The sequence below is a fragment of the Sprattus sprattus genome (assembly GCF_963457725.1).
Source record: "Sprattus sprattus genome assembly, chromosome: 5".
Taxonomy (NCBI): domain Eukaryota; kingdom Metazoa; phylum Chordata; class Actinopteri; order Clupeiformes; family Clupeidae; genus Sprattus; species Sprattus sprattus.
Genome location: NC_137924.1, coordinates 16,052,952 through 16,065,764, shown reverse-complemented (window position 1 = coordinate 16,065,764; position 12,813 = coordinate 16,052,952). Strand labels below are relative to the sequence as shown.

General features: G+C 47.7%; 1 protein-coding gene across 3 annotated transcripts in view; it reads left to right on the top strand.

The window, feature by feature from the left end:
• The window catches only part of kdm6a (lysine (K)-specific demethylase 6A), a 66,283-nt gene that overhangs the window by 30,815 nt on the left and 22,655 nt on the right, over positions 1 to 12,813 (top strand). For 2 of the 3 annotated variants that reach the window (XM_080838309.1, XM_080838308.1), the window contains exons 7-13: positions 3,399 to 3,453; positions 4,250 to 4,284; positions 6,196 to 6,289; positions 7,500 to 7,626; positions 8,670 to 8,768; positions 9,925 to 10,144; positions 10,926 to 11,060. In XM_080838309.1, coding sequence (XP_080694435.1) covers positions 3,399 to 3,453; positions 4,250 to 4,284; positions 6,196 to 6,289; positions 7,500 to 7,626; positions 8,670 to 8,768; positions 9,925 to 10,144; positions 10,926 to 11,060 — 765 coding nt within the window. The remainder of the gene's footprint in view (positions 1 to 3,398; positions 3,454 to 4,249; positions 4,285 to 6,195; positions 6,290 to 7,499; positions 7,627 to 8,669; positions 8,769 to 9,924; positions 10,145 to 10,925; positions 11,061 to 12,813) is intronic. The other variant, XM_080838310.1, reaches the window with a different exon arrangement.

Here is a 12,813-nt window from a genome sequence, read left to right as displayed (position 1 = left end):
TCTGTCTCTCTTTTTCTCTCTCTCTCACACACACACACTAAAACTCTCCACAGTGTCTGCCTGGTGGTAACTTCAGGCTTCTGGAGCTCCAGTCCTCATAATTTTCTTCATGCAGACAGCCCTAAGCTGTAAGGTGTCTTCAATTATCATTCAACTGGCAGTGTGTAGGGCCCCTCTTTGAAGCCATAAGAGGTCTTGGTCATCCTCTGATGTAGTGGGGTGTGATCTGGGAGGAGGGGAGCAGTCCATCTGCTTGGAAGGGCTGCTGCTGCTCAGTGAGAGATGGGCCCTATAGAAACACTATTCTCTCCGGTCACTCCTTCTCACTTTCCATCCCTTTTTTCTCCTCTCCGTTTCCCATTCAATCTCTCTTCTCCTCCCCCCTGTCTCCTGTCACTCCTCCATTCCTCTTTCTATCATCATCCTTCTGCAGTCAGAGCTCTGTGGTCTGCTGCTGCCGCCGCCGCTGCTGCTGCTATTTTTTTTTTCATTGGGGATTTCAGTGCTGTACTTGAGTGCTCCGCTCTCTTCTCACACTCTATTTTTTCGCTCTGTCTCGTGCTGATTTCCTGCAGAGAGAGGGAGGGGGAGAAGAAGGGAGAGAGGGAGGGAGGGAGGGAGGGAAATGCACTAGTCTAAAGCACCAAGATTATGAAGTCGGTGAGGGGAGGGAGGGGGAAATCTGTCTGCCTAGAGGTATTGTGCGTGTGTGTCCGCTCTCTCCCCATCTCTCTCTTCCTACGTGTGTGTGAGCGAGAGTGTGATCTCTCGGTTGCAGTGCTCTGCTGAATAGTAATCAGTGTTAGAGAGAGAGAGAGAGAGAGAGAGAAGGGAGGGAGGGAGAGAGAGAGAGAGAGAGGGAGGGAAAGAGCGAGAGAGAAGCCCGGTGATCCTGCTGCAGTATCAGGCAGCCAGTGGAGCGCCCAGTCAGAGGAGAGAGGGAGAGTAAGAAAGAGGAGGTGAGAGAGGGAGAAGGAAGGAAAGAGGTGCAGGAGGAGGAGGAGAGGCAGGGTGGCAGAGGAGAGGAGGAGGAGGAAGACGAGGAGAAGAGAACCCCCCGACCCTACCAACGTCTGGGTAATGTACGTGGTCTTTTGGCTGCCGCCGGCACTCGGCTGGTCGTCACGGCTATTTTTGGCTCGCATGCGTGTGTGTGGTTGAGGGGGGGGCGGGGGATGCGGAGGGGTGTTTCACGTTTGTCTCAGCTCTGTGTGTGTGTAGGCGTGTGAGTGAGTGTTTAGGGGGCTTGAGTAGAGGGGGTCATGCGTTTACCTTGGTTGAAGCGTGTGTGTGTGTGGTGTGGTGAGCTCGATGGCAGCTCTGACGTACAAGAGAGCAGCTGAGGTTTTTGATCTGGCTGACATTGAGTGGCTGGTTGAAGGCGAAAGTGCTTTATCAGAGATCAACGTGTGATTCCCCTCTGCTGTCAGCTCTAGCGACCCATAAATGTCCTCACTCTGTAGTATCGTGTGTGTGTGTGTGTGTGTTTGTCATGTATTTCTTTCCTGTGTTGCTCCCCAACTGTCAGCCATCTTTATTGATCTGAGCAGCATCCTAATGGCAGAGCGAGTCGGCTTTTGAATGCTTAATGCCAGCGTGCTTTACCAGCGCGCGCCCGCTCACTTGTAGCCTGCTGTTGCCAGCGCAGCTGGAGGAGCTAGATGACGGCGGATGGAGACCATGGCGGTTTATTGGTCAGGTCACGGTGATGAGGATGCTAATCAAAGAGTGGTTGAAGTTGGTCCTGATGCTGATTGAGATGAAGGAGGAGGAGGAGGAGGATTGTCTCTTTAGTGGTGGTGAGGATGACCCCATCATAGGCCATCCTCATCCTTTACCATATTATCATCAACATTATGGGAGGAGAGATGACTGGTAGACGTGGCGGCAGTGGTGTGGTGTGTTGGTTGCTTAGCGGTCTACTCACCTGGAGGGAGGTCAGGTGAAGTTAACAGCCTTATATGGTCACAGGGTGGGGCAGTGGAAGAGCTTAGTTACTGTGGGCCTGGAAATCAACTGGCACAGTTGTGTGTGTGTGTGTGTGTGTGTGTGTGTGTGTGTGTGTGTGTGTGTGTGTGAGAGAGAGAGATATGGGGAGAGTGTGTGTGTTGTCCTTGTCGAGACTGAAGGACAGAGGGACTGTCTAGAGAGATGAATGAAGGAGAAAGAGGAGGAGTGAGGATTAGAGGTGTGCTGATGAATTCATGAGCTGAGGGGAACACACACACACACACAAACACACACACAGTCATATATACACACACAAACACTGTCAGTGGAAAGTGATTTTTAACCACAACGTTATCGCCTTTTTCTGCTGTTGAGCTGTTTTCATCTCCCTTTCATGTCTTTTCTGTCTTGCTCTCTCCATCTCTGCTTTCCTTTCTCTGTCTCTCTCTATCTCTTTCTTTCTTTCTCTCGTGTTCTCTCTCTCTCTCTCTCTCTCTCTCTCTCTCTCTCTCTCTCTCTCTCTCTCTCTCTCTCTCTCTCTTGCACTCAGCCCATCTCCATTTCCTCTCCAACCTTAGGGACTTCTCCTCTATTTCTATGAAGGCCCCACCCCCACCCCTTCTCTCTCTCCTGGTCTTCCACCTGCTCTAAGGGTCTCTTCTGAATGCTAAGAAGGTTATGTACTGTAGCTGATACAGCAGCTGTGTGTGTGTATGAAGTTGTCTTTAAGCTTGTTTCCATGGTCGTCAGGGTGTGTGCGTGCACATGTGTGTGTCTGAGTCTGTCTTGATCAGGGGAGTGGCCATTACCTGTCCACACATTCTGCGTAGACTTGAAACTGATTTTCCTGCTTCCTGATTTGATGCATGTGTATAAAAGCCAAATCCTGAGATGACACATTTCACACCTCCTGTTTGCTTTTGAGACGGTCAACCAAACCGTTTCAATGTGAACACCAATTAAGCAGAGCTCCAATCCTCACACACCCAATCTTTCCACACATGCACAAACGCTCTTTCTCGGGTAACATACACTGAGCTGCGTCTCCTGCTGCCGGGGTGATGCGAGAGCCACTCCGGGGAGTCATTATGCCTATGATATGCCACCCATCCTAAATGTCACAAAACGGTCCACAGTCGCTTGGCAACCATGGTTCTGATGCTGGAGTTTGTATTTGTTGCACTCTGCGCTCAATAGTAGCAGAATATGGGGTCATTAGAGATCAAGGAATGGGCCTGGAAATGTGGTAGTTTCATGTCACTTATTAGTGGCCACAACACAACTCTCCAGGCTTTTCAAGTCGCCTATTCAGTGACATGAATCAGTGCTGTGCCCTAGAGGGCTGCTTTGGTTTGCTGGTTCTCTGTTGTTGTTGTTATTGTTGTTTTGTGGTATACCGATGTGCATGGTGTTTTTGCTCTCTGACAATCCTCTCTCTCTTTTCACAGCATTTTCAGCTGGCTTTGATTGACTCGAACCCCTGCACTTTGTCCAAAGCTGAAAGTAAGTAACACACACACTTGCACGTCTGGTGGGAGCCACCTGTCTGCATTATTAAACACCCCTCACTCGCTCAGAAGGCTATTCTATACACAACATGTCAGACTGCTGCAATCACAGCAAGCCACAGGCAGTACACTTGAAATTTCCCTTTTTTTCTTTCTTTTAGCTACCCCCTACTTCCTTCATCCTCTCCGTTATTCTGTCCTCTTTTCCCCTCTCCCTCTCTCCATCCCTCCATCCGAAGCTGCTGTTCCCTGCCATTTCCCTGCTGCCTCAGACAGCCTGTTGCTATGGTAACAGCCTTGCAGGATTGGCTGGAGTGGTGCTCCATGCGCCTAGGCGGTAATAAGACACCCCTCACCTAGCAGCTAATGCTGGCCCTGATTCGGCCCAGGCCTGGCTGAGCTCTGGCAGAGCAATACCAATGTCGATATGTCCCCCGCATATATATATACAGGGGCACATTCACCTTCTCATCACCTCTCCCCGCCTCCCCTCGTTGTTTCTTTCTCTCTTACACTCTCACTCTCTCTCACGCTTTATATCTCCATCAATCAGCATGTACACCTTATATGCTTTTCACAGCTTAGCTGCTGAGGTGCACTAATGGAAAAGCCCCCCCCCCCCACCTCTACTCCCTGGTCTCTGCAGGCTCCGTTTCCTAATCTACTCTCGCTCGGTTATTTTCCTTGATAAGTGTGCTCATGTTCTCTGAGGCCTTCTGCTAGCTTTTCATTTTCTCACAATAGTTTCGCTAACAGTGTTTTTTTTTTTTACCCCCTTCTCTCTCTTACAGTCCAGTTCCACATCGCTCACTTATATGAAATTCAGGTAAGAGCAATCAGTGTCCACCTCTCACCACCTTAAACAGCTGGGTCTGTCTGTCTGTTCTTACAGCTGCCATGTTGATTTAATGCTCTTAATGTTTGTGTCGCCTGCAACATTTTAAGAGTGATGGGAGTAGGGTGCTGAGTAGCTAAAATGTGTGTGTGTGTGTGTGTGTGTGTGTCCGGAGGCGTTGAGACCTCAGTGATTTGTCATGTCTGGCCAGTGGCACTGAAGGAAGTGGTAAATAATTAACATGGGACAGAGAGGGGTCCCTGCGGACAACAGGCCCCCTGGCATCTGGCCGTGCTACGTCACCTCTGCTTCCTGGACACCCACACACACACACACACACACACACACACACACACACACACAAGCCTGCCCCTATAACACCTTCATCCCTGCATCCAGCTTCATCAGGGATTTAGAGTTCTTTTGGGTCACTCATGCTTAATGTCAAGGTATAATGCAACGTCTCACTGTAGACAAATGTTAACATGAGTAGGTCTGTGAAATGTGTAAAGGGTTCTGGATCCCATTGTTCTAAGAGTGTAGTATGTTCGTAGCCTACTCGCAATGTTTGGAACTCGCCGCCAGACCCCTTGTGTTTTCCTGTCATTAATCATTGTATGGCCAATCACGTGCTGAATCCCAGGGGACTGGGCAGTCCTGCAGTGCCATGGTAACTGCCCGAGAGGTGGTTTCTGGTCTAATGGCATGTAATTATGGAGCTTCTGTGGCAGTGCAGTTTAACAACATTTCCCAGGTTTCCCTCTGGCATCTGCTACAGATACCAAGCCTGCCTTTCACAAAGCTGCATTCCTGTGACCATTAACCAATGACCTCAGCATATTGGAAGTTGAAAGTCACGATGTGTATGATGAGATGGTTAGACTAGACTTGTAATGGTTGTCCGCTGATTTATATTGGACTTATTGTAAGGCAGTGGCTTGATGGCTTGTGATACTTTTACCCTGAGCATGACCCTGACATCACTGAAAACAGTCGCAGATGCATTCAGGTCACTTTGCTTCTGTTATTGTTTTGCATGTGTGCTTGCATGAGATTCCCCCCCCCCCCTTTAAATTGAGCTGTTTTTGCCTCAGCTCTTTGGCTTTCAGTGGTTGGTTGAATGCTCTTTTGAAGTCTCGCTTAGCTGCCACAGATTAAAAGGATTTGTAAACTGCCCAAGATTTTCAGATTAGCTCGTTATATATATTGCATCAGACGTGTGTGGTGTGTGTGTGTGTGTGCGTGCGTGTGCGTGTGTGCGCGTGTGTGTGCGGAGAGACACCCCATTCAGACAGAAATGCTTTTGACATGCTGCTTTAAGTAAGACCAGACAGTGGTTGTGAATCATTACTATTTTTTTATTATTTGTTTTTTAATGGGAGGTGTGTGTGTGTGTGTGTGTGTGTGTGTGTGTGTGTGTGTGTGTTTGGCTGTGCAATAGCCAAGATCCTGATAAGTGCTTGGGCTTAGGCTCTCTCTGTCTGAAGGTCAGCAAGAAAAACAAACACTTATTCTAAGTGGTCTGCTCAGGTTTCTCTGTTACAGCGCCACAGGGCAAGCAGCCCACCAAACACACACACACACACACACACACATTCAGTGAGGGATGCAGACAGACACTAAAGGCTGTCCGACTTGTTGAGACTCGTCTGTGCTGTTATGTCCCTGTCTGACTCCCCATAGTGTCTGATGACCACACACACATTCTCCTCTTTGCTAGTTAACAGGATTGTCACTCTTTGACCCCCCCAACCCCCACCCCTCACATTGTGATGGTCAGTCTCAGGGGCCCTTTTGTGTCCAGACTGGACCGTCATAAAATCGCTAACTTGTCTGGTTCCTCACCCTTCTCTTCCCTCCTCTTTTCTCCTCTCCTCTTCTCCTCTCCTCTCCACTCTGTAGAAGAAATACCGTACGGCTAAAGAAGCGTACGAGAGTCTCTTACAAACAGAGAATCTTCCTGCACAGGTGAAGGCCACCACCCTCCAACAACTGGGTAAGTGACACTGGGCATCTTAAATTTGTGTCTGAATGCGCTGTGTGCTTGTGTGACTACTTATTGCCTGCCTAGGACGGTGGCTGAGTGCCCAAGAGGGGATTTCTTTATCGTGGTTAAAGAAATACTCTTGGTTTGAGAGGGAGATGGATGCATTTGTACGGATTTTGATGAAATTCAGAGTATATCGTTTTTCAGCAATGAGATTTTAGTTTAATCGTTTGAAGATGGTGGAATTGATAGAAATGGTCAAAGACATTTCTATTCTCTCGTATATGGTAACTTTGCTGGTAAACTAACCGTGGATTGCATCAGCCAGTGTCTCTGTACAGTGAAGAAAACAACCAAATATTCCCATATAAGCCGTTCCCAGCTTGGAATCCTGGTATTCCACAGTGTGTGCTAATTCTCCAGACGCTTCACACTTCAACTCCAGTCTCAAAAGACTGTCTGATGCAACTGGTCGTAAGACTGGCTAGCCAACTTATCTCTTTCTCTCTCTCACACACAAACACACACACACAAAAAACACACACACACACACACACCAAACACTTACTACTTTAACACTCCTCCTCTTTTCCAAACACCAAGCTCTGCTTTCAAAAGCTTTGCAGTAAAATGTAAACCTCACGCACATTCACACACCCCCCCTGTCATAAACCATCTCCATTTTTTTTCCACTCTTCCCCTGCAATTGCTGGCACTAGTAGAGTTACCATGGCAACAGTCCCTTGTGCTCCAGGCTTGACGCAGGTGTTAAGAGAGAGTTTGTGCAAAATGCAAGAGAGTGGGGGTGTGTGTGTGTGTGTGAGCATATATGTGTAGGGTAGAGCAAGCTGCTAATTACCCTGGAGTGAATGTGTGTGAGTGAGACGGTGAATGAGAGAGACGAGTTGGGGTCATTTTGGGAGAGAGGGGGTGGGGTGTGTGCTTGAGCGGGAGGAAGATGTCTGGCCTCCCCTGACGACCACTCTTGGGTGGGAGGGAAGCACAGGGCACAGAGTTGTTTGGACAGAGGAGCACGCCCAGACGGAACTGTTTTAAGCCACACAGGAGGGAGGGCGGGAGAGAGAAGAGATAACGTGCACTGTAGTCAAGAGCAGCACTAGCAGTGAGCCAGGAGTGAGTCTATCCGCTGTTGCCTAGCGGCTGAATCTAACCATGCTGCCCTCCTCGTCCTCTTCTTCCTCCGGGGGCTCCCCTGCAGGCTGGATGCATCACACTGTGGAGCAGCTCGGGGACAAGGCCAACAAGGACAGCTATGCCATCCAGTGTCTGCAGAAGTCCCTGGAAGCTGATCCCAACTCAGGCCAGTCCTGGTACTTCCTGGGCAGGTAAGACCAGCGCTTTGGTTCTGCATTTGGTCTTCATTTTGTATGTATTTATTTATTTTTAAGGGTGTTTTGTGTGAGTATCCTTAGTGTGGTGTTTGGTGTGTCTAAAGCATGTTATGTTGAAGGTTTCATAAGAGATGTTAGTGTTGTGGTGAGGGGTTGGATGGGTGACTCATTGTTTGCTTGTGTGTCTGTGGCCTTGTGCAGTTGAACTAAATCAGGAAGTAGAGGAAAAGAGAAGGATAAGGCGGGAAGTACTTGGCACGTGCACCGGAAATGGCCCTTTTGGATTGTTGTCTCCTAGAGAGCAGAGTAGGCAGCCAAGCATGGGGACTTTCTAGTACCAGTGTACTGTTGCTCCATGAGAGAAAGTACCATAGCATGTGCAAGAATATAATATGTGTATTTAATTGAAAAACCAAGCCGTTTCTATGGACCTGATGCTCAATGGGCATTGGCTTTTACACCGGCCATCCTTTTACACTTCTTGTTTCAGCATAGCTTTAACTCCCCGGCATAAGTAGACTGCTGCGGTTGGTTCACTCTTAGCTGTCAGTATGTAGGCTACAGAGACGCCATGAGATTTTGGGCTTCACCAGAGAGAGAGAGAGAGAGACTCTCTGCTGTGCTTGATCTACTCGTCTGTCACTGCTGTATACATATACATATGAAGTGGAGGCCATGGGCTGAGTGTAGTATCAGAGGAGCAGAGGCCGAGAGTAGCGTGCACTTACCTCACCTCACCTCAGCTGCAGTGCTGTCAGGGAGGTGTTGAGAGAATGTGAGGAAATACTGTTTGCATAATTGGGTAGGGCGATAAGAAATGCTGTCATTTACTACACACACACACCTTACTGATGCTTTGTGTGTGTGTTTGTTTTCTGTGCTGTTATTTCTTCCTGTGCTTTTTTTTTTCTTAACTACATTTTTAGAAAATGTCTGTCTGTTTTGTTTTATACTCCTATGTGGGATTAGACACAGTTGTGTGTTCTTTGAAGCTTGACCCCAGACTGAATGATTGCTGCCGTGTTTTCCATTCTCAGGTGCTACTCCAGTATCGGGAAGGTCCAGGACGCCTTCATCTCCTACCGGCAGTCTATTGACAAATCAGAAGCCAGTGCAGACACATGGTGCTCAATAGGGTAAGCACGGCACTTTACTACAGTTCAGAGCTCAATGCCTTATGGGACTTGTAGTGTTATCAATCTCTCCCCCCTAACTAGAAGATTTAAAATAAACGATGAAGAAAACATGTTGTTTGTGCAGTGAAGTGTCGTTGATAATGGTTGTTTGTAAGGTGATGCCCAGGTGGATGTGGGACTCAGGTGGGCTCAGGGTGGGTGCCGGGGTTCTCCGCAGTCCCATGAGGGTGGGGGTAGAAGAGCAGAGGGGGTCCTATGAGGCCTGGGAGTGGTGGCAGAGCCGGAGGGGGAGGGGGTAGGAGGTGGGGGAAACAGCCCCAGAGACAAATGGAGTAGGGATTTCTCATTGTGCTGGCGAAGAAAACAACCCTGCAAGGGTGGAGAGGGAGTCCCTGATTGGATCCTTCCAGATGAATTGCGTAAAGAGGAGGAGAGATGGGGAGAAGCCCTCTGAGATGCCTGGGATGAGGGGATGAGGGGAAATAGGGTCAGCTTGAGTGAGAGCGGGAAATATATCCTAGGTCTAGGTGAGTGATGGATGGGCCTTGTAGGGTCTCGTCCACCTGGTTTTAATGGCTGACCTATCAGGAGCCTGCTGTCTTCCCCTGTGGTCTTCTCATTGGTTTGTCTCTGGCAGCCTCTCTCAGGCGTCTCCTCTTATCACTGGAGTCTGCTCCTCTCGTTCTGCTCTCCTCTAATGTGCCTCTGGCTCATCTCTCGTCCCCGTCTCTCATCCCCGTCTCTCTCCCCATCTCTCTGCACTTCATCCACCTCCTCTGGAACTCATCTCTCATCTTTATCTGCCCCTGCTCCCCTCTTCCTTCACACACTGTCATCCCTCTCCTTCACTCTTTCAATCATGCTTTTCATCGCGGCTTACTCGGTTTGCTTCTCTTACTTGCTCGCGTTCCCTCCCACACACGTTCCCTTGGCCTCCTCCCTCCCTATCTCTCCCTCTTTCTCGCCGGTCTTGCTGCCTCCCACCGTTTCATCTTTTTTTCCTCCTTCTGTGTCTCCCCCCTCTGTGCTCACCCTGTCCCTCTCTTCAATCCTTTTTTTTACTCCCTACTTTAATTGAAATTTCTCTCTCCCTCCACCCCCCCCCAATCTCTCTCTTTCTTCCCTTTCCTCCTTTATCTCTCCCTCCCTTCTTCAGTGTGTTGTATCAGCAGCAGAACCAGCCCATGGACGCTCTGCAGGCGTACATCTGCGCCGTGCAGCTGGACCACAGCCACGCGGCGGCCTGGATGGACCTGGGCACGCTCTACGAGTCCTGCAACCAGCCGCAGGACGCCATCAAGTGCTACATCAACGCCACGCGCAGCAAGTCCTGCAGCAACATCAATGCCCTGGCCGCGCGCATTAAATGCCTGCAGGTAACACGGAGCCCCCGCAGCTCTCCCACTCTACCCCACCCCCTGAGACGCGGTTCACAGTAGGGTTGGCCTTTCTGCCTTTCTATTGCTGTTGTGCAGTCACTGGACTCCTAAATTTCTGTGTGTATGTGTTGTTGTTGTTGTTGTTGTTGTTGTTGTTGTTGTTGTTGTTGTTGGTTTGTGCACTGGTTGTTACTGTTGTGGGTGGTTTTCATTGTGTTGTTGGTGTTTGGTTTTTTCCCCCTTCATGATTTCCCTTTTTATGAAATGTAAATTATTATTTTTAGTTATTTATTTTTTGTAAGTTTGACTATGCCTTGCGTCCACGCACTGGAGATGCTGTCTATATGTTAAATTCAAATCCTTTTTTAAATAGTAGTTTTCTTATGTTCTTGATGTGTCTGGTGTTTTTTTTTTTTTGTCATTATTGATGCTGTGGATAAAGAGATTTCATGTGGCTGAGATGCCATGCATCCTCACCAGTTTTACAGCATTCTCATCATGGCATTTGACCCTCCAGCTTTTATTCCAAGCATTTGAGTTGTTTTTGAAATTTAATTTTTTTTCCTTTATGATTTCTCTATCTATCATTGCCAATATTCATGCACAGAACTTCAAGTCAGTATTCTCTCTTGCTGTAAAAGATAACATGCCTTGTAGTACATAACACAGCATCTGATACTGTAGGTACTCTCAAGGTGGTTCGTAAATCCGCCTTTTTTACTCATTCATTTTTATTTATTGTTTTCCCCAAATGTGTTTTCTACACGATTTCTCCTAGGCTCAGTTGTGTAACCTTCAGCAAGGTAGTCTCCCGAGTAAAAGTAAAATGCTTCCTAGTATTGAGGAGGCGTGGAGCCTGCCAATCCCTGCTGAGCTTACCTCCAGACAGGGCGCCCTGAGCACGGCACAGCAGGTGAGAAGAGCTAGCCTAGCCTCCCCCCCCGATCCCCCTCCCCCCTCTCCGGCCTGTAGAGTAACCCCTCCACCACTAACACACACACATGCACTCATGTACATAAATATTACATGCACACACAGAGACACACAGAGACACACACCAGACTCCCTGACATACATACAAATGCTCAGAGATGCTGGCTTGTTCGGACAAAGTTTTACCCCCCCCCCCCCCCCCCCCCCGTTACTCGCACACAAAAAGTCGCACACGCATATATACGCAAACGGAACGCATACATGCTGCAATGTGGTTATGGTGCTAAGCTGATCGAAGTCCAAACAAAACGCACAGCGCTCTTATCAATCTATGGTTCCTCTGTCTGGTCGCGACCTGAATTTTATTTGAGCAACAATCTTTCCGAAATCTTTCTCCAATCGGACTGCCTAAAATCTCTATCTACCAAAAGTATTTTTGTAAAAAAAAAAAAAAAAAAAAAAACAACACATTCAACTCCTTTACCCCTTGAACTTGTACAGACACACACAATCGCCCATCTCTGTTGCAAGGAGATGGATTAGGTTGGTGTGTGTGTCTGTGAATGTGTGCGTTCTTTTTTTTTTTTTTTTTTTTTTTGGGTTTGATTTTTTCTTTTGTCCCCACCTCAGCCACACCACGGTCAGTGTTGGAATCAGACATGGGCGCTGACGTGTGCATGTGTGCGTGTGTTTGCGTGCGTGTGTGTGTGTTGCCTTTTAGTGTGCGTAGCTGGAAGACTGCTCTTGTAGCAACACATCCCCATCACAACATGGCAGTCATAAGTTAAACACATGTTCTCACTCAGTCATCCCTATCGCATGCACTGAACCTGTAGCCATCCTGATGATGATGATGATGATGATGATTTTTTTTATGATGTCACTGTTGATGAAATGTTATTTGTAAATGTTTTGGTTTTGCGTGAGTGTTGAGTGTGTACATGCGTTCCCCATGATGGAGGTTCTTTAGTCGAAAGCTGAAGTGTTATCTAGAGAAGTGTGTTTCGTTGAGGGTCTAGTGATTGCCTAAATCATTTTGCCACTAGCACCACATTTTTGTCCCCCTCCTTTATTGTTTAAGCCAGCTGGTTGACATGAAAGCACATTATGTACCAAATGGTGTAAACACTAAATGGTGTTGATCATTTGTGGTGATTTTGTCTTATGGCAGAATCATAAATGCCAAGGAAATTGGTATAGTTTCAGAGGTCAGGAATGTTACTATTTATATATGTATTTGTTAATTTGGGGTAAGGAAATGTATCATTTAAATGTGTATAGCAGGACTAGTTGATCTGGATATTGTTACTATGTAACATCGGTATGTTTGAGCTTGACATTAAGACAACCCTTGTATAAGTTACCTTAAAGCTTGATGTCTTACCTTGTGCAGAATCTTGAGGCTTCCACATAACTGGGTCCAGATTTTGTTAACTCACTCTGGCTCTTGATTTACTTGTAGCTTTTTTCCCCTTATTTGCTGGTCAGTGCTGTTAAAAACATTAATTCAAAGCGGAAGGAATAGTGTTGAGATTCTGTTCCATGTCAGACCTCCTGGGGTGTGTGTGTGTGTGTACATGTGTGTGTACGTTTGTGAGTCTGTGTGTACGTTTGTGAGTGTGTGTGTGTGTGTGTACGTGTGTACGTTTGTGAGTGTGTGTAAGACCGTGCGTCTTGCATAGATAGAAGTTTACTGAGCTCTCTAGCTGTGCACACGTCCCCAGCTGTCGCCT